General features: G+C 48.9%; 6 protein-coding genes across 6 annotated transcripts; 2 read left to right on the top strand and 4 right to left on the bottom strand.

The window, feature by feature from the left end:
* Positions 1-82: 82 nt before the first annotated feature.
* On the top strand, positions 83-1,490 carry FSST1_010758 (pyridoxal phosphate-dependent transferase; the record flags this gene model as incomplete). Its single annotated transcript, XM_083233822.1, has 3 exons — positions 83-296; positions 355-613; positions 668-1,490. 3 exons carry the CDS (start codon positions 83-85, stop codon positions 1,488-1,490), a joined length of 1,296 nt encoding a protein of 431 aa, XP_083080454.1.
* A 1,498-nt stretch (positions 1,491-2,988) lies between these two features.
* FSST1_010757 (Six-hairpin glycosidase-like protein) lies at positions 2,989-5,162 on the top strand (the record flags this gene model as incomplete). The annotated part of the gene is made up of 3 exons (XM_083233821.1): positions 2,989-3,167; positions 3,225-3,884; positions 3,935-5,162. 3 exons carry the CDS (start codon positions 2,989-2,991, stop codon positions 5,160-5,162), a joined length of 2,067 nt encoding a protein of 688 aa, XP_083080453.1.
* A 214-nt stretch (positions 5,163-5,376) lies between these two features.
* FSST1_010756 (dipeptidyl aminopeptidase) lies at positions 5,377-8,163 on the bottom strand (the record flags this gene model as incomplete). Its single annotated transcript, XM_083233820.1, has 2 exons — positions 5,377-5,492; positions 5,544-8,163. The coding sequence occupies 2 exons, from the start codon at positions 8,161-8,163 to the stop codon at positions 5,377-5,379; spliced, it is 2,736 nt and encodes a 911-aa protein (XP_083080452.1).
* A 619-nt stretch (positions 8,164-8,782) lies between these two features.
* Positions 8,783-9,336, bottom strand: FSST1_010755 (YbjQ family protein; the record flags this gene model as incomplete). Its single annotated transcript, XM_083233819.1, has 3 exons — positions 8,783-9,123; positions 9,177-9,207; positions 9,256-9,336. 3 exons carry the CDS (start codon positions 9,334-9,336, stop codon positions 8,783-8,785), a joined length of 453 nt encoding a protein of 150 aa, XP_083080451.1.
* Positions 9,337-10,126: 790 nt separating this feature from the next.
* On the bottom strand, positions 10,127-15,354 carry FSST1_010754 (clathrin heavy chain; the record flags this gene model as incomplete). The annotated part of the gene is made up of 4 exons (XM_083233818.1): positions 10,127-10,486; positions 10,537-14,769; positions 14,828-15,199; positions 15,268-15,354. The coding sequence occupies 4 exons, from the start codon at positions 15,352-15,354 to the stop codon at positions 10,127-10,129; spliced, it is 5,052 nt and encodes a 1,683-aa protein (XP_083080450.1).
* Positions 15,355-16,728: 1,374 nt separating this feature from the next.
* Positions 16,729-17,316, bottom strand: FSST1_010753 (YwbE family protein; the record flags this gene model as incomplete). Its single annotated transcript, XM_083233817.1, has 1 exon — positions 16,729-17,316. The coding sequence occupies one exon, from the start codon at positions 17,314-17,316 to the stop codon at positions 16,729-16,731; it is 588 nt and encodes a 195-aa protein (XP_083080449.1).
* Positions 17,317-17,493: the final 177 nt, after the last annotated feature.

Genomic DNA, 17,493 nt, shown 5'->3' with positions numbered 1-17,493 from the left:
TGACATTATTCGTCCTGTCCGGTCTGCGGAGATACTTTGAACCCTCCGAATTGACCGACTTGATCGCTCTCTTTTAATCATAATGAGTCGATCATCTCGACTTGTCTCATTCCGAAACTTGCCTTTTATTAGTTCTCGTCCTGTACGGATCTTTCGTTTGTCTATCCAGACTCATTCAGTCATCCCTCTGCAACGCACTTTCACCTCTTCTACTATCAAAATGGGAGACGCTATCTCTGAGAAACCTCACAATGCGTGGCTCGGTGCCAAAGGACCAGCTGCTCTTGATCTTCGAAGTACGTCAACTGCTCATATGTGTTGAGTTCGGAACATCTGACTCTCTTATCTATTCAGGCGATGTTGTGACAACCCCCACACCAGCCATGCTCGAGGCTGTCTCAACATGCTCCTTGCTGGACGATGTCTTCCAGGAAGACCCTGCCACCAATGATCTTGAAGCTTATATGGCAGAGCGTACAGGAAAAGAAGCCGGCCTTTTCGTCCTTTCTGGCACAATGGGTAACCAGCTCGCTCTGAGGTCTCTTCTTACACAGCCACCCTACTCTGTACTCTGTGACTATCGTGCCCACATATTCACATCTGAAGCTGGCGGGTAAGCACTCACGTATTTAGAGTTATTGAGCTGTATTGACTGATGACATTACAGCACTTCAAACCTTACAGGAGCCCAGATGCAGACTGTTATCCCTAAGAATGGGAGATATATGACGCTAGAGGAAATTCAGGAGAACGTGACCCTGGACGATGATGTTCACGGCTGCCCCACGCGAGTGATTAGTCTTGAAAACACGCTTCATGGCATGGTCATGCCCCTGAGCGAAGTGAAGCGGATCTCCGAGTTTGCTAGAGAGCATGACATCAAGCTTCACTTGGATGGCGCACGATTATGGGAAGCTGTGGTATCCGGAGCTGGATCTCTGACCGAATACTGTTCCTACTTTGACACCATCAGCCTGTGTCTCTCCAAGGGTCTCGGGGCCCCTGCTGGAAGTGTGATCGTGGGTCCCAAGGCTACACTGAAACACGCTCGTTGGGTTCGCAAGTCAATTGGAGGCGGTCTTCGGCAATCCGGCGTCCTCACCTCTGCAGGCCGCATTGCCGTGGAGCAAACTTTTGGCAAATCACCCAACGGCCAAGACGGACCTCTCAAAGCCTCCCATGAAATGGCCCGCAAGGTTAACGACCTCTGGACTAGCATGGGCGGTAAGGTTGATGAGCCGACTGAGACCAACATGGTGTGGTTGGACCTTAAGGCTACAGGGTGTAGTGAGAAGCGGTTTATTGAGATTGGAGCTGAAGCTGGGCTCAAGTTTATGTGCAATAGGTTGGTGACACATTACCAGGTCGCACAGAATGGTGACGAGGTCTTGCGTCGGCTGAAGGTGGTTTTTGAAAAGGTCCTAGGAGAGAGCCAAGGCTCGAGTGTTGAGCAAAAGATTGGAAAGGGAAGTGTTTATGTGCCTCAATAGACGATGATAGAGTCTAGTGGGCAACAAAGAAAATGGCTTCCCAAGTCTTAGGGTATAAAAATAAGTAGTCTAAGAACCGTAGTCTAATGAGCATAAAGTGATCTACTAATTTCGTCTCTTATGCTTCAAGCGGTCAATTTCTCCGATACTCTGAGGGGAGTTTAGGCAAATAGAATCGATTGTCGTTATATCATACCATTGCACTTGATCCGTTGAGGTTAACGCTTAAGTCTTGAGAATGAGAGTCGGTGAGAGTACTCGAAACTACTCACGTAATTGTAAACAATAAAATACTTTCGTCTTGGATTTAAGTTTGAGTGAGTTGCGAGACATCGGGCCGTTGTCATGATCAGAGCCAGGACCAGGGTTGGGATCAACGTCTTTGCGTGGAGTTGCGCCGCGTATTAGTCTACTCTACAGCCTCAGAGTCGAAAGGAACTAAGTGATTCAGGCATGTGGTTACATAATACGTTCAGTTACCGATGAGTTATTGTGATGGACTTGAGCTGACGGTGCCCCCTATGTGAATAGAATAGAAACATGCACTAAGACAAATTCACCTTGGAGTTTGAATAGGTAGGTTAGAGAAAGTCAATTAATGTCTTGGTATGTATTACGGTTGACTCAGAAACTCAAGGAAAACGAGAGCCAAGACTGATTTTAATGCCCATGACGCCGCTGACACGTTCACAAAGAGTCTAATTCCGCACTTTAAAGGCAAAAAATACGTTTCTCTTTTTGAATTGCGCGTCTTGTCTTGTTTTCTTGACGTCACCAACCAATCGGTCAAATTGACGGCTTCACTGCAAGAAACGTCTAGTTTAAGCCAAGCCAAAAGTGCGGGGAAAAGAAGAACATAAACAGGGATTATTCTGAGCGTTTCTCCACGTTTGTTTGCCTTTTTTATGTGGCGTCCGGGGTGTGTTGATGTTTATAACTGAATGATACAACGTCACTGTCAACATGGGCTGATTTGTATTACGAACCTATTCAATTGCATATCCCATGATGAAGGAAAGAATCTAATGAGAAGTGCAACTATCAATTAGGTAGTTAGGCAGTGGCTGAGAGCAATATCATGCAAATCGATACTTATATATGGTTAAAGCATCGTCATGACATGAAAGTTCATCAATGCTCTTGGCCAACGCAAAATCACTCACGCTAACAAATAAATAAAATAAAAAAGGTTGCCTACCTACTTACGAGAGATATTCAAGTGGGTAAGAAATGTACATGGCAGGAGGAAATGATCGTCAGGCTCAACTACAACTCTTTCAGCTCTTCCCTTCTTGGCTTACACTGCACCCCATCCCATGACAAGGGTAGCTCAAGGTAGCTAAATCCTGTTTAGAGACAATGTCATGATCATCTTTGCTTGGCCTACTCCCCATAGAAACTCGTATATATTTACTTTGGTTTCCCTCTTTTCTTTTCTGTAGTGCATCCGTAATATCAATTAATACTCAATTGGCAACTGGGTCATCTCTCTTCAATCATGCCGTCTCCACGACATATCGCTGCAGCTTTAGTTGCTACTGCGACAACTGCATCAGCTCTCTATGTCAATGGTACTGTCGTTGCACCTTGCGACTCGCCGATTTACTGCCATGGAGATATCCTTGAGCAGGTCGAACTTGCTCGACCTTTTAGCGACTCCAAGACCTTTGTCGATATGTAAGTAATATCCACTCAATCGCTCTCATGACATAACACTAATACTCGCCATCACAGGCCAGCTATTCGCCCTCTAAGCGATATCCAGGAAGCTTTTGACAAGCTTGAGAAGCCTCTTCGCAACAACTCTGCCCTCGCTGACTTTCTTGACGAAAACTTTGATGATGCTGGCAATGAGCTGGAAGAGGTATCTAGAGATGATCTCGATACTGACCCTAAATTCCTCGACAACATCAACGACACTGTCATCAGAGAATTCACTGAAAAGGTTATTGACATTTGGCCTGATCTGACCCGTCGATACGACCAAGATGCCAAAAACTGCTCAGATTGCCCCAACAGCTTCATCCCCGTCAACCGCTCTTTTGTCGTTGCAGGTGGTCGATTCCGTGAGCCCTACTATTGGGACTCTTACTGGATCATTCTGGGTCTTCTCCGAACTGGTGGTTCTTTCATTGACATCGCCAAGAATACAATTGAGAACTTCCTCGACTTTATCGAGGAGTATGGTTTTGTGCCAAATGGCGCTCGAATTTACTACCTCAACCGTTCTCAGCCTCCTCTGCTGTCGCAGATGATCAAGGCCTACGTCGAGTACACAAACGACACTGACATTCTTGAGCGAGCTCTGCCTTTGCTGGTGCAGGAGCACGAGTTCTTTATGAACAACCGCTCAGTTCCGGTCTATATCAACAACGAGACCTACTACCTCAACACGTAAGCACTTCACATCTTTTCACAAATAATACCACTAACACACGCCCCAGATACAACGTTTCCAACACCAGACCACGACCCGAGTCGTACCGTGAGGACTACATCACTGCAAACAACGAGTCTTACTACTCGCCAGAGTCCGGTGAAGTCTATGAAGGTGGTGAAGAGCTCAGCTTCAAGCAAAAGGAAGCTCTGTACGGAAACCTCGCTAGTGGCGCTGAGAGTGGTCTTGACTACTCAGTCAAGTGGATTGCTCGTCCAGAGGATGCTATCCGTGACAACTACTTCCCACTTCGGTATCTCAACACCAGGAACATCATCCCTGTCGATCTCAACTCCATCCTGTACGGTAACGAGATTGCCATCGCCGACTTTTATGAGCAAACTGGAAACAACAGTGCCAGCGAGCAGTGGCGTGAGGTTGCTGCTAACCGAAGCTATGCTATGCACGGTTTTATGTGGAACGAGACTCTTTGGAGCTATTTCGACTACAACTTGACTTCCAAGGCGCAGCAAATCTACTTCCCTGTGGATGAGAACACAACCGTCGTTGATACAGAGGACGCTCCTAAGGGACAGCAGGTCTTCTTCAGTCCTACCCAGTTCTACCCCTTCTGGCTTGGTGCCGCTCCTGACTACCTCAAGAACAACCCTTATGCCGTTCATAATGCCTACAAGCGTGTTGAATACTACCTTGATAACCGCGAGGGCGGTATCCCTGCGAGCAACGTCGAGACTGGCCAGCAATGGGATCAACCCAATGTCTGGCCTCCTCTGATGCACATCCTCATGGCTGGACTCGAGAGAGTTCCTCCAACATTTGGCATTTTGGACCCTTCCTTCATCGAGGTCCGTAGACTGGCTCTTCGCCTTGGACAACGATACCTCGACTCGACCTTCTGCACCTGGTACGCAACTGGTGGCTCGACTTCGGAAACCCCCAAGCTCCAAAGCACATCCGACGAAGAAGAGGGTATCATGTTTGAGAAGTACGCCGACAACGCCACCAACGTTGCTGGAGGTGGCGGCGAGTACGAAGTCGTCGAGGGCTTTGGTTGGACCAATGGTGTCTTGATCTGGGCTGTTGATGAGTTCCGCAACAGACTGACACGACCCAAGTGTGATAACCTTGAGTCTGCACACTCCAACGATAAGCGTGATTCCAGCGCTGTCATGTTGCATGCTCGTGATGCCAAACGCGTCAAGAAGTTTGGTCGCAGAAAGAGAGCCGCCGAGAAGGCTACTAAGAAGAGATCGAGCTGTCTCTTCAACTTCTAATTTTGGATAACCAACTTATGAGAGATGATTGTATATTGCCTTTCTGTATAACCTTTACTTGGTAGCCAGTATAATATATCTTTACCGTTGAAAATGCCTTTCTTCGCACGATACATTGTCGATGTGTACAGAAATCAAGATAATACTCATATAAATCAATGCAATGCTAAAACTGTATTACGTAGACCGATTTCGGTAACCATGATCTTAAAACTCAGGAATCCGCAAGGAGCTGACGCTTCTCCTTCTCAACGCCGTCCTTGTGAGGCTTGGGATCAGAGATCTTGAGCCACTCGCCATTGAAAGCATTGATGAGCCAGTTTCGAAGTTCTTGCCAAGTTAGTATTTGTCCGTCTTGATGCTGGAAATGGGTCAACTTACTATCGTATACAATGCGGTTTCCATTATGGAAGTAAATGCTGTGGTCGCTATCTGGGAAAACATGGACATCGTAGTTCTCAACACCCGCCAAATCAAGGGAGTCAAGCAGCGTAAGCGAGTTCTGGAAGTGGACGTTATCATCAGAAACACCGTGCATAACAAGGAAGCGCTTGTTGCCGCCGAGGGCTGTAGCATTGGCAATCATGGACATGTCGTAACCATCAGCGTTCTCCTGGGGTGTGCGCATGTAACGCTCTGTGTAGATGCTGTCGTAGAAGCGCCAATCAGTTACAGGGGCGACAGCCATACCATAGCTGAAAGTGCGACCAGCGTCTTGCTCAAGCGTCTTGAGAGTGGTGAAGCCACCGTACGACCAACCCCAGATGGCGAGGCGCTCTGCGTCGACATAAGAACGAGAAGCGAATGACTGGGCGGCGGCGATGTGATCTTGCGACTCAAGAACACCAAGCTGAGAACGGACTACCACGCGGTGCTTGCGGCCGAGGAAGCCTGTGCCTCGAGGGTCGACAGTGACGACAAGGTAGCCAAGAGCAGAAGCGACGTAAGCTTGGAAGTCCACTGCGAATCTCTTTGTAACAGACTGAGAGCCTGGTCCAGAATACTGCTGGAAAAGAACAGGGTACTTCTTCTTCTTGTCAAAGTGAGGAGGGCGACGTTCAACGTAGTTGACCACAACGCCGTCGCCAAGGTCGAGAGTACCGTATTTCATTACGGGAAGCTCGTGTCGTTTAGCGCGGTCTGCAAGTTCAGCGTTGTCCTCGATAACATGCTCATAGTCATGGACACTTGAAGGTGTGGAGATGACTTTTTGGTTTGGGACCTTGGGTCCGCGGTACGACAAGAGAACAAAACCGGCGCCCTTGGAGAATGAAGCATCGTAGTAAGCTTCAGTCTCCGGATCGGTTAAAGCTTCCAGCTTAGTGCCATCGAGCTTGACAGAATAGACGTGGCGCTGGATAGACGACTCCTTGGCAGCAATAAAGTACACCAAGTTGTTTGCAAGATCAATAGCAGACGGGGCATCGTCAATTTCCCATTCACCCTTGGTGAGCATGATAGGCTCAGGATTGTCGAGAGGAGTGAAATAAGCAAGGTGTTCGTAGCCCTCATGAAGATAAGAGTCAACGTAACCATCGTGATCACGACCATTGCTAGGATCCGCGGGAATATACTTTGTCTTGTGCGAAATCTCAAACCAGCCGCCGTCGATCTTATCAACGTCAACAGTGTTCACAGTCTTGCCCTTGCGAGAAGTAACATCGATCAGGACGACCTTGAGAATGTCGCTGACACGGTTGGTCTCCTTGACAACGGCCTTATCACCAGCCCAAAGAAGGTTGTTGATGATGCGGTCGTCATCAGCGAAAGCACCATCGATATCAACAGAAAAGACGTCCTTCTTGGTAATATCGTAAAACAAGAGATCCACGACTGGATTGTGAGCGCCTGCCTTGGGGTACTTGATCTGCTCAACCTCGGGATATGCTTCCTCACCCTCTGCAGGATCCGTGCCACTAGGTCGCTTAATGAAGAATTGGACAGGAAACTCAGGGACGCCAGTTTCATTGGTTCGTAAGAAGCTCAGGTACTTGCCATCCTCAGACCACCAAGTAGCACTGCGGCCGCTGAAGACCTCTTCCTCGTACACCCAATCAGGAATACCGTAGAAATACTCTGGGCCGCCATCCTTGGTGATCTGAACGACGTTCTTCTTATCATCCAAGCGTCTGATGTACAGATTATTGTCCTGTGTGTAGGATACAGCGTCGCTCTTGGGACTCCATGTGGCAAGCTGGATTCGGGCATCGGGCTTTCCAGGTACGAGCGGCTCAGCCTGCTGAGTTTCGACGTCGAGAATAAAGTAGATGGCACTAAAAGAGTGGCGCCAGTTCTTCTTTTTATTGACACCGAGAAGAACCTTCTTCAAATCGGGGCTGGGCTCGTTCCAATCGGGTGTGTATTGGTTTCCATCATGAACAAAGAAGTTGTCCTTCATGAGCGTTCGCGACTTGGAAGCCTTGACTTCAGTATCAATCGGCGCCCGGTTTTCCTTGTCTTTGCGAATATCCTCTACAACAATGTATGGCTTCTCGCTAGCTCCAACCTCGAGTAGCAGGCCATCCTCTCCTTCAGGTCCAGCAATCCAGCTGATGCTGTGAGACTTGGCTTGCCAGCTGCCATCGAAGAGCTGATCCATAGTAACCGTCTTCCCCGAGCCTCGCGTCGCAGCATCAGGATCGTGTTCGGTATCGCTCTCGTGATGGTATGAACCTTTGTAGAGGAAAATGCCGAGGCCTGCAAGCCAGAGAGTGACAAATACAGTACTGGCAATGATTAAAATGCGGCGCAACTTCTTATCCATGGGCTGGCGGTGTAGAGTAGCTCCAGGGCCGAGGAAAGGGCCTGTTTCGAGGTCATCCTCTTCTTTGAGAGGGTCATCGTCGTCCAGAGCTCTTGAATCGTTGTTATCCTTGCCAGCGTCCATCTCGGTTTTTTCTTGTATTCTTTCGAAAACAAAGCTTGTCGTTGAAGCCGTAGAGATGGAATCGTCCGAGTCGTCCGAGTATCGACGTTCGGAAGTCGACATGTCCAGTGCCATTTTGAGTGGCGGTGGCCGTTATATCTAAGTACGGGTTGTTGGTGTTACGCGATAGCGCACTGGCGCATTGTGCGCAGGAATGAGCGAGCGAACGAGCGAGTGTCGGATATTGAATAAGGTAAATGATAGGCTAAATCAAGCAAACATGAATTGATGAAAGAGTGAAAAGGAAACGAGGCGTCAATTGGAACTGTATCGGGTTGTCAATAGCAATAGGTTAGTTTGGTTGCTAACGCGAGGTGGCCATGGCTGTCCATGTCTCAGAGCTCGTGCCTTCTTGTTGTATCGGGGCAAGTTTTTGATGACGTAAGCCCCGATGATCAGTTAGTTAGGAACCAGCAAGAGAGCATTTACTGATAACTTGCTGATATATCTTTACTATGAATTACAGGCTGCTTCGCATGGACGAAGGAGACTGTTAACACTGTATCAAGTGCTTCAAGCTGAATAGATGAAATCCGGCTCATCCCCCCGGGCTCCGAACCCCGGATGCGCCCCACTTGTCCGGCTTCGACAATCCGGGGTAATACTTGGAGATAATGAAAAGAAATTAAATTGAGTGTACAGATCAAAGCTAAAAACAACATAAACATCTAGGGTATCTCCATATTCAACAACATTAACGTAGTAACTGAGGCGCCTCAACAGTGGCACCCTCAATCTTCTCAACCACACAAGCGGTTCCATACGCACTCGCCTGCGCAAAGCCTCCCAAATCCCCCGTCTCAAAGCGTAGGCAGATGATAGCATTGCCGCCTCTCTTCTTCGTCTCCTGGACAACACGACTGATAGAATCATTGCGGCAGTTGTATAACATGGTTGTGAACCAGCTCAGCTCGCCTCCTGCCATGCTCTTGATAACCATACCGATACCTGCAGCGATGTTGCGTGAACGCACAGTTATTCCGTAGACGGCGCCCAGAACTTTAGTGATGCGATAACCAGGGAGGTCCATCATTGCTAGTGTGTATAATTAGAGTCGTGGTTTTAGATACAGTCCAATGCTGACTTACTTGTTGTTATGCAATTGTCAGTTTCAGTGAACTACACTATGTTAGTATCGGATAATAACATTAACATGTGAGGACATACGCAGTGCAAGTCCGACAAATGAGCTGGAATATCCGCCACCTCCTCGTGGTTCTTCTTTTGGTCTTTGGACGTTCCAAACATCTTGGCAGTATATCAAGGGCTGTTGTATAAGCGTAAGTAGATGCTAAAGCGTAATGTAGTAGTGAGACAACTGCGAAGGGCTACTCTGTTCTGTATTACAATCTATCAAACTAGAAAGGAGCCATGAATCTTTTATATACATTTTCTCTTCCTGCATACAAATCCAGCTTCTTGTATATTCAAGGCTGAAAGGGCGATGCCGATCTAACCGCCTTACAACCCCACATTACTCCTCGCATTCGTCGTATTTGTATGTATCTCGGTCTTTTAGTTATTTGCTAGCCTTCCATGCAACGCTAGTCTCAGCTCACGTCAAGACCAAGACCTGCATTCCGTGGCGGTGCATATCTGCTTCCGTGTGATGACGTTCTGCCACACGAGGCGTTTTGCATACATAAACGCCAAGAGTCCAAAGCCCAATACCGTCTTAATGAGGAGCCTCATAATCGGACCATGACATTGGTAAGTAGCTGTCAAAGCAAGGCATATATCACTGCATTATCAAAAACACACAATGAAGATAATGAAAATCAATGTACTATCATACAACATACAGCAGCCCGGCTAGTCAAGACCAGCTGCAAAATTTAGTATCAAAACTTCATCCTCAAGTCTACCCCAATATCCTTGAGTGTCAATCGCTCTGAAATCCTCCCACAAACGCCCCCGCCTGCATCTCAAAGGAGAAGCAAGCTATGATTACAGGATTTGTGTCCACGCCATTAATATGGATAACCGCTTATATCAAGAGATAGGGGGGTTAACGCCACATCGGTACCGGTACGTGCGTCTAGAACCCATAGCCGGTAGGCTGAGGCGCGAAACCATTTGGTTGACCGTACGGCGCAGGTGAGGGAGCAGAGCCCATGCCACCAGGGCCAGCCGTGATCATGAGTCTTGAGGCGCCAAGAATGGGCGTGTTATCATCGGTCTGCTCCTTTTCTTGTTCCTTAGCCTTTCGCGCCTCGTTGTCTGCCTTCAGAAGAGCGAGATCCTTGGTTTGCTGTGCCAGCATGTTGATCATGTAAGGCATAGAGAAGTCCATAAGACCATGACGCCATGAAAGCTCCAGAACAAGGTCAGGGCGGATGAGGTCGTAGCAAGCGTAAAGCATGCCGGTGTAGCATTCGCGGTGACCAATATCGACATACTGGGATGGTTAGTTGTATTCATCATTCTATAGTACTGAGGGAAACTTACGTATTGAAGGAGGTCGCTGACAATATCGACCTTGGCGGAGAGGGCGGCGGTTTCAATAGCATCCTTATAGAGCTTATCTTGCTTGGAGAGAGCGATTGACTTCTCCCAACGCTTGTTCTTACGGTAGATGGAAGCAGCAATCTGGCGGAAGAAGATGAGATCATGCTTCTCCAGGCGGCTAGCCAGCTCTGTGGCATCGTAGTTGTCGTAGTTCTGAACAGAGTCGCGAAGGGTCTTGTAGTCCTCCTCCTCGATCAAAAGATCGTTGACGGCCTCGTTCACAACACGCTTGTTCTGAGATTGGACGTTCAGCAAGAAAGGCTTGATCAGAGGAAGATCGTCGTTCTTCTGGAAGATCTTGACAACGCGGTTGACATCAATACGAGGAGTGAGAGTGGCGAGAAGATCGGTGAGAAGAGAAGGGTGCTGCTCAACGTAGAACTTGATAGCACGGTAATAGATTTCCAAGTTGGCAACCTTGACCACAATCTCCTTGAACTGTTGATGGTCCCAAGAGTTCTCAGGTCGCTCGATGACGGCAAGAGCAGCGTTGTCGAATTCATCGTAGTGGTAGTAGCAGAAAACAAGCTCGGGCCAAAGGTTAGCCTCCTCGGAGGCCTTGATCATCTTGGGCAGGTTCATGCGAGACCAGAAGATCTTGATGTGCTCCATCAGACGGTCAGGGTGGTACTTGGACAGAGCAATACCTAGCTCGGTGAACATTCCCATGTGAGCACGCTCGAGGCCAAGACCCTGTTCAAGAAGGCTGATGAGCTCATCGAAGTAACCGTTGCGCTCATACTCCTTGACCAGAGTCTGAAGTTGCTCAGCATCGACAATCAGGTTAAGACCGCAAATCTGAGCAAGTCGGAACTCCTTCTTCTCCACACAAGCCTCATGGACCTGCTTCCACACCTTGATGTTGTTGGCCTTGCGAGCGCACTCAACGGCGGCTTGGTAGTCACCGAGATGGACGAGAGTGGTGGCCAGCTTAGCCCAGTTGGAAATGCTGGTGTAAAAGATCTTGGAGGCCTCGTACAAGCCTTCCTCGTAAGCCTTGTCACCAGACTCCTCAATGTTGGCAACATTGGTGGCACGAAGGAAGTCCTCAAGTTCCGATAGCTGCTCGAGGCGAGCGTAACAGAAGGCGAGAGCTGTGTCAATGGCAGCCTCACGGTGGGTCTTGCGAGCCATGCGCAGATACTTGACGAGGTCCTCGTTCTTGCCAGCGTGTGTGGCGACCTCAATGACCTCGAGGTAGTTTCTGGGATCCTCGGCCTTGATGTAAGACTCGATAGAATCAGAAACGCGCAGGCCGTCAAGTTGGGCCTTGGCGACCTTACTCCAGACCTCAGGGAGATCAACCTCCTCGGCATATGCCTGAGCACGATCGATGCTGACGACGTTCTCAATCAGAACATCAACAGCGGCGGACTTGTTGTCAGCCTTCTTGTAAATCTCGAAGGCTTCTTCGAACAAGCCAACCTCGATACAGCTAGTAGCGATCTCATCGGCATCATAGTTGTCGAGCTTGTGGATGTAGTCCATGACACGACCCTTGTCGGCCTTGGCAGCAGTGAACATGAGCAGGTTCTGGAGGTTCTGGTTGTCACTGAAAGGTGAAGGCTCGAGGACGATCTTCTCGAGAAGTTCAATAAGCTCGAGAGGGAGATCGTTCTCGAGGAAAGCAGACACGGCGACAGAGACCTTGGATGGGTCATTAGCCTCAGGGACAGCTGTAGCGGTGACCTGGTCAACAACGGAACGACGATGAATGTTGTTCTCGCTCAGAACGAAACCCCAAAGCTCGGCATCGGATCGCTCCAAGAGGTATCGAGCCTGAGCCCTGTACATGGAGTTCTCATTTGTGATGTTGACAAGCTCCAGATCATTCTGACCCTTGGAGTAGGCGATATAAGCCAAGTTGGGGTCACGCTTTTCACAGTACTTTCCAACAGTAAGGGTGTCGTACTGGTCGTTCTCCTTAAGGAACTTCTCAGGGTTGTTGTTGGAGTCAATGTAAATCTTGGCAAGAGCGTTGTAAACAGCTTGCTGCTGGTTGCCAGCCTGGAGAGTGGCCTCGAGGAAAGGCAATAGAAGCTTGAGGCGGTTGCGAGACTCAACTTCCGATACTAGCGAGTCAATGTTGATACTCTGGGGGTTGACCGAGCTCAGAAGCTGCTTGATGACGTTTTCGTCGCAGTCAACATCCAAAAGACCGCCAACAACCTCGGGAGCTCGGCCGGGGTTGACCTGCTGAACATAGGTCTCGATGGCTGCAAACTGCTGGTTTTGGTACAGGTACAGAATCAAGTCATGGACAAAGTTGAAGCGGTCACAGACAATGATAAGAGGAAGCTGCTCAGGCAGCTTGGCTTCCTTAAGGAAATTCTTGACCTTCTCAGGGTTGTAGACGGAGCTGTCACGACACAATCGCTCAACCTCATTAAACTGTCCCATCTTGGTTGCTGCTTCAATGTACTTGAAGTGGACATCAGGGTCTTCAGACAGGTTCACAACACTGCCGAGATAATAGAAGAGACCCTCGGCAGTCTTGTACTTCTCGAAGAGATCAATCAGGCGAACAGGTCCCAACAGCTCGGAGTACTTGGTAGCGATAGTGACCACCGACTGCAGGTTCTGGCGAATGTTTGCCTTCATCATGGCATCAAGACAATCAAGGGACTGCTCAACAGAAAGCTTGCCAAAGAATGTGGTGAGCCACTCTGGGTTGAAGTTAGGTTGACCAGGGATGTTAACGACAACCCGCTTGATGGCCTCTGGGTCCTCATAGAGCTCCAGTGCCTTCTGGGGAAGGTTAGCCTGCTCGCAAAGCTGAGCGATGCGAGTCTTGTCGAAGTGAGTAAACATCTCGTTACCGAGAATAGCTTCAGCAACCTGGGGAGCATGCATCAAGTTCATCTCGAGAAGGCGGGTCTGGAGACGAGCGTGCTCGGGCTTGTTCTCCTTCAATGCATCCAACAAGAAGGCGGTGGCTTGTTGAATCATACCCTGTCCTTGGAAGATATCGCACACGCGCTCGAAGTCGACCAATGGCCCTTGCTCGCTGTTGGCAAGGGCACTAGCGAACTCGGCACCCTTCTCGGGGTTAACACGGGTGATGTGCTGGAGCAGTTGGATGTAATCAGGCTGGAAGCCAGTCTGGGCAGAGTAAGGAAGGATCTTGTCGAATTGGCCAGTCTCGGCAAAGGCAGCAACGACCTTCTGAGGAATCTCCGCCTTAAGGTAGATAGTCAGGGCCATGTTGACATCGTAAGGTCTAACCATGTCACCGAGCTGCTCAGAACAGTCCAGCTTGCCCTCCTTCAGCCATTTCTCAAGAAGATGCTTACGGTTCTGTTGGAGAACGGGCTGTGCAAGCTCGAGGGTCTCGTGTTTGTTCAGGGCGCCCTTGTCCAGAAGCATTCCGAAATATTGAAGCGTGAAAGCCATTTGACCAGGCTGAGCAGGCAGGCGCTTGAACTTCTCTATAGTCTCGGCGCTTCGGAGAAAACCTCGAGGAGAGTTGGCAGCGACCTTAGCAGCAGCCAAGTAGTCGCCCGCGTTGAAGAGCTGCTCGAACTGTCGTGCATATAGGTTATCGGCGCCAGGGAGTCCGGCTCGGGAGGCCATCTTGATAGCCATATCGGTGTTAGCAGGGTTTTGAAGAAGGTATTGGATAACGTTGCTATCGTCGATGGTCACGAAGAGCACTTGACCCTTTCGGTTGATGCCAACAATACCAGAAGAGCCATCGTCTGTGCAGGTCGTGAATATTGTCTCGCTCGAAATTCGGTTCATGAAGATGCATGATGCGGTTTCGAGATCGTAGAGGTGGATGAAGCCATACTTGGTTACCATGTAAACGACGCCGTACTTTTGCGAGACTTGAAGGGCGACGGGGAAATCGTTCGTGGCTTCAGGAGGGAAGAACATATCAACAGCCTTCTTCTGGAAGACAGGATTCGACTCGGGGTGGTCGACCTCCACGATGTGCAGCTTGGCGCCGGTTGCGGTTCGTACAGCGAAACTGAACAGCTTCGTGTCTTGGGAGGCACCTTCCAATCGAAGAGTGCCAAAGGCGGCTGCGTGGCCTTCTATGGCCTGGCTAATTCCACGGTCCTTAGAGTAGAGTTGCATGGCGCCCACCACGCGGCCTTGCTGGGATGAGATGCCCACCACCACCATCCACTTTCCGTCGCTGTTAACTCGGTAGTTGATGATTTGGCAACCCTATAATGAAATGTTAATATCGTGGTGTTCAATCATCCACAGCTCATAGGCAACTCACGTTGAGGTTAGCATTACGCTCGAACACCTTGACAGGGGCGTCTTGGCCAGCATCGTAGACATTCCAGTGATAGACGCTGGACGTCGTGACAAGGCCAAGCTCGTTCTCGCTAATCCACTTCCAGAACTGCACGTCCTCGTTCATGGTGCATGACTTGAGCTTCTTCTTCTGCTCGAGGTCGAAGATCTGCAGGGTTCTAGACTGCGCCTTCAGAGCAATTACTTGTCGGTTCCAGTGCATGACGGCACTGTCGGCCTTGATCGGCCGCCGGGTGACATTGTTACCATTCTTGAGCTCGATGATGACAACCTCGGGTTGGGCGGCTTCGCTCTTCTTCTCTCGAACACACACGTATGAATCGGACTCGAGTGTCTAGCTGGGGTTAGTCTCATATTGACGGATAACCAACAATAAAGCTGGCTGTAGGTAAATGAACGCACGCAAGAGTTGAAGCCGATGCTCTGGGTGTCCACGCCAACATTGGCGAGCTGGACGAGCTCCTGAAACTTGATGGGCAGAGGCGCCATGACGCCGGTGTAGCCAAAGATGAGATAAAATGGACCTTCTTCGAATCGATGCTCCTAGCCTCGAATTTGACAAAAGGAAGTTTTTGATGAATTGGTGTCGGTCTCGGATCGATCACCAGAAATTATTTCGGTGTTGCCTTCAAAGGGCGATGTAGAAGCTTCCATGCGCTGCGTGGCAGTGACTTGATGGAAAGCCCAAGGTTCGGAGTAAACACAGGGTACGCGCCAGAAATCGAAGGGAAAGAAAGGAAAGCGACGGCGTGCAATTCGCTATTATTCGTATACTGCTGATAATGCAGACGGAATCGTCGTCGTGAATGGGAGAGATGGAGATGAGGTTGGGGATGTTTTGGTGAGGTAAAGGAGAGAGGTAGGTCCAGGTCACTTTCTGGGTTACGTTACCTGTTCTGTTTGGATAGGCTTGGAAGGAGCCACAGGGCAGCTATGATGGGCCGCTCAGGGCAGGAGGTGCAGCACCACCTCCAGGGGGAGGTACGTACCCTTAAGGTTAAATCTAATTGGGGCAGGCGTGCCTGGAACTCTGGAATCCACTGGCCTCGCAATGCTGACAGGTTATCCACCAACCAATAAGAGTCGATTTTGTGGGGGGGCACTACGATATTCCGACCCGACCGAGATGAAGAAGCAAGCAAGCTTTCGTCATCAAGAATAGGCGCCAATTTATGCGAAAAGGAGAGGTCGATTTCAGAGTGGTGTTTTCTTCAGGTGCTGAAGGAAGAAGAAGTGGGCTGCTGAGTAGTGCTTCTGTGCTGTGCAAGAATAAGGTTATCTACTTCTCGATATCTACTTTTTGTAACCTAAAGCTTCAGAGCAAGGGGAAAGTCGGAATTAGACTTAAGAAGTGTGTAGAACCACCAAATGCGAAAAGGAAAAGGTTGAAAGTGCCCAGTGAGCTAAATTTGGTGGCGTACTATCGTCGATACAAGAATAGGGTAGTTAATCATCATTCCCAAGAGGTTGTTGGATGTTTTATAAAAATCATTAGTACCCTATTATAACAATGACATTGTTACTCATTGGCGAGATTGAGTCTTCTCTGAAGCTTGCTATGTGCATGTGAGTGAGCAACCTGGATGCTGCACAACCAGGTGCCTAAGACAGGTTCAAGCAGGCTAATGCATATTGTGGCTGCACAAACTTGTCTGCAAGACATAATAGGAGTTTTCTGGAAATTGGCCGATACATGACATCAAGAATTCTGCATTTTGTTCCAGTCAAAATATATAGAGCAAAAGATTTGGTTTGGATGCAATACAAACAGTTGTTCATAAAGTAGATACCATGTGATCTCCCTATCCCATCGCACTTCATCACTTGGCTCCAGACATTATATGCCAAACTCAGTATCCAACACTAGGACAAATGCTCCTGATCAATATGATGTGTAACAGCAACCTCATCACCTTCAAACTTGTCGCAAAAAGGGCATTTGACCGTCTCAACTCCAGCATTCGGCGCATTTGTCGAACTATCTTCAAAATCTGGTATGAAATCTGCCAAGCTCCTAGGCGGCGGGCCCGTAGCAAACTCATCGTCCTGTCTCACATCCGTATATCGCATAGTAAATCTTGAACTTGAAGATGCTGCTTGCGCTCTCGGCTCATCTGGGGGCGCAGGAGTAGCTTCAGAGGCGTTGCCCATTCTTTGTACCCTACCCACCTGGCCGTCTCGTAGTCGCACTTTGATTCCTCGTGGATGATTGCCTCGTGTGAGAACATCTTGGACTATTCCCTTTGTCTCCTCTCCTGTCGGCTGATCTTCTTTCAGAATGATAAATACAGATGCTCCGGGTATGACCTGGTGCACTTTTGGGACTGTGCCTGCTGCTTGTTGTGGCGTTCCCGGTGCCCGAGATGGTCGTGATGAGCCACCCCGTTGATTATTTTGCTGCTGGCGTGGAGGGCGAGGTTGGCGATTGCGAGGCCGATTAGGTCGATTCATCGTAGCAAAATGTTTCTTTTGAGTATAAAAATATCCAAGATTTGTTTCTTGTCTTAGCCACAGCTGGGAAGTTTTCGATGCAAAATACTTGGAAGATATAATCTTGATGAAGGAAATGTTTGGTTGATGATGCATGAGGAGCAAACTTGGGTATTGAGTACAGAAAAGTTTACCCTA

The sequence above is a fragment of the Fusarium sambucinum genome, chromosome III (assembly GCF_050947815.1).
Source record: "Fusarium sambucinum isolate potato_lamoka chromosome III, whole genome shotgun sequence".
In the NCBI taxonomy this organism is placed as follows: Eukaryota; Fungi; Ascomycota; class Sordariomycetes; order Hypocreales; family Nectriaceae; genus Fusarium; species Fusarium sambucinum.
Note: the sequence above shows the minus strand (reverse complement) of the source record. Positions and strands in the feature narration are given on the sequence as shown.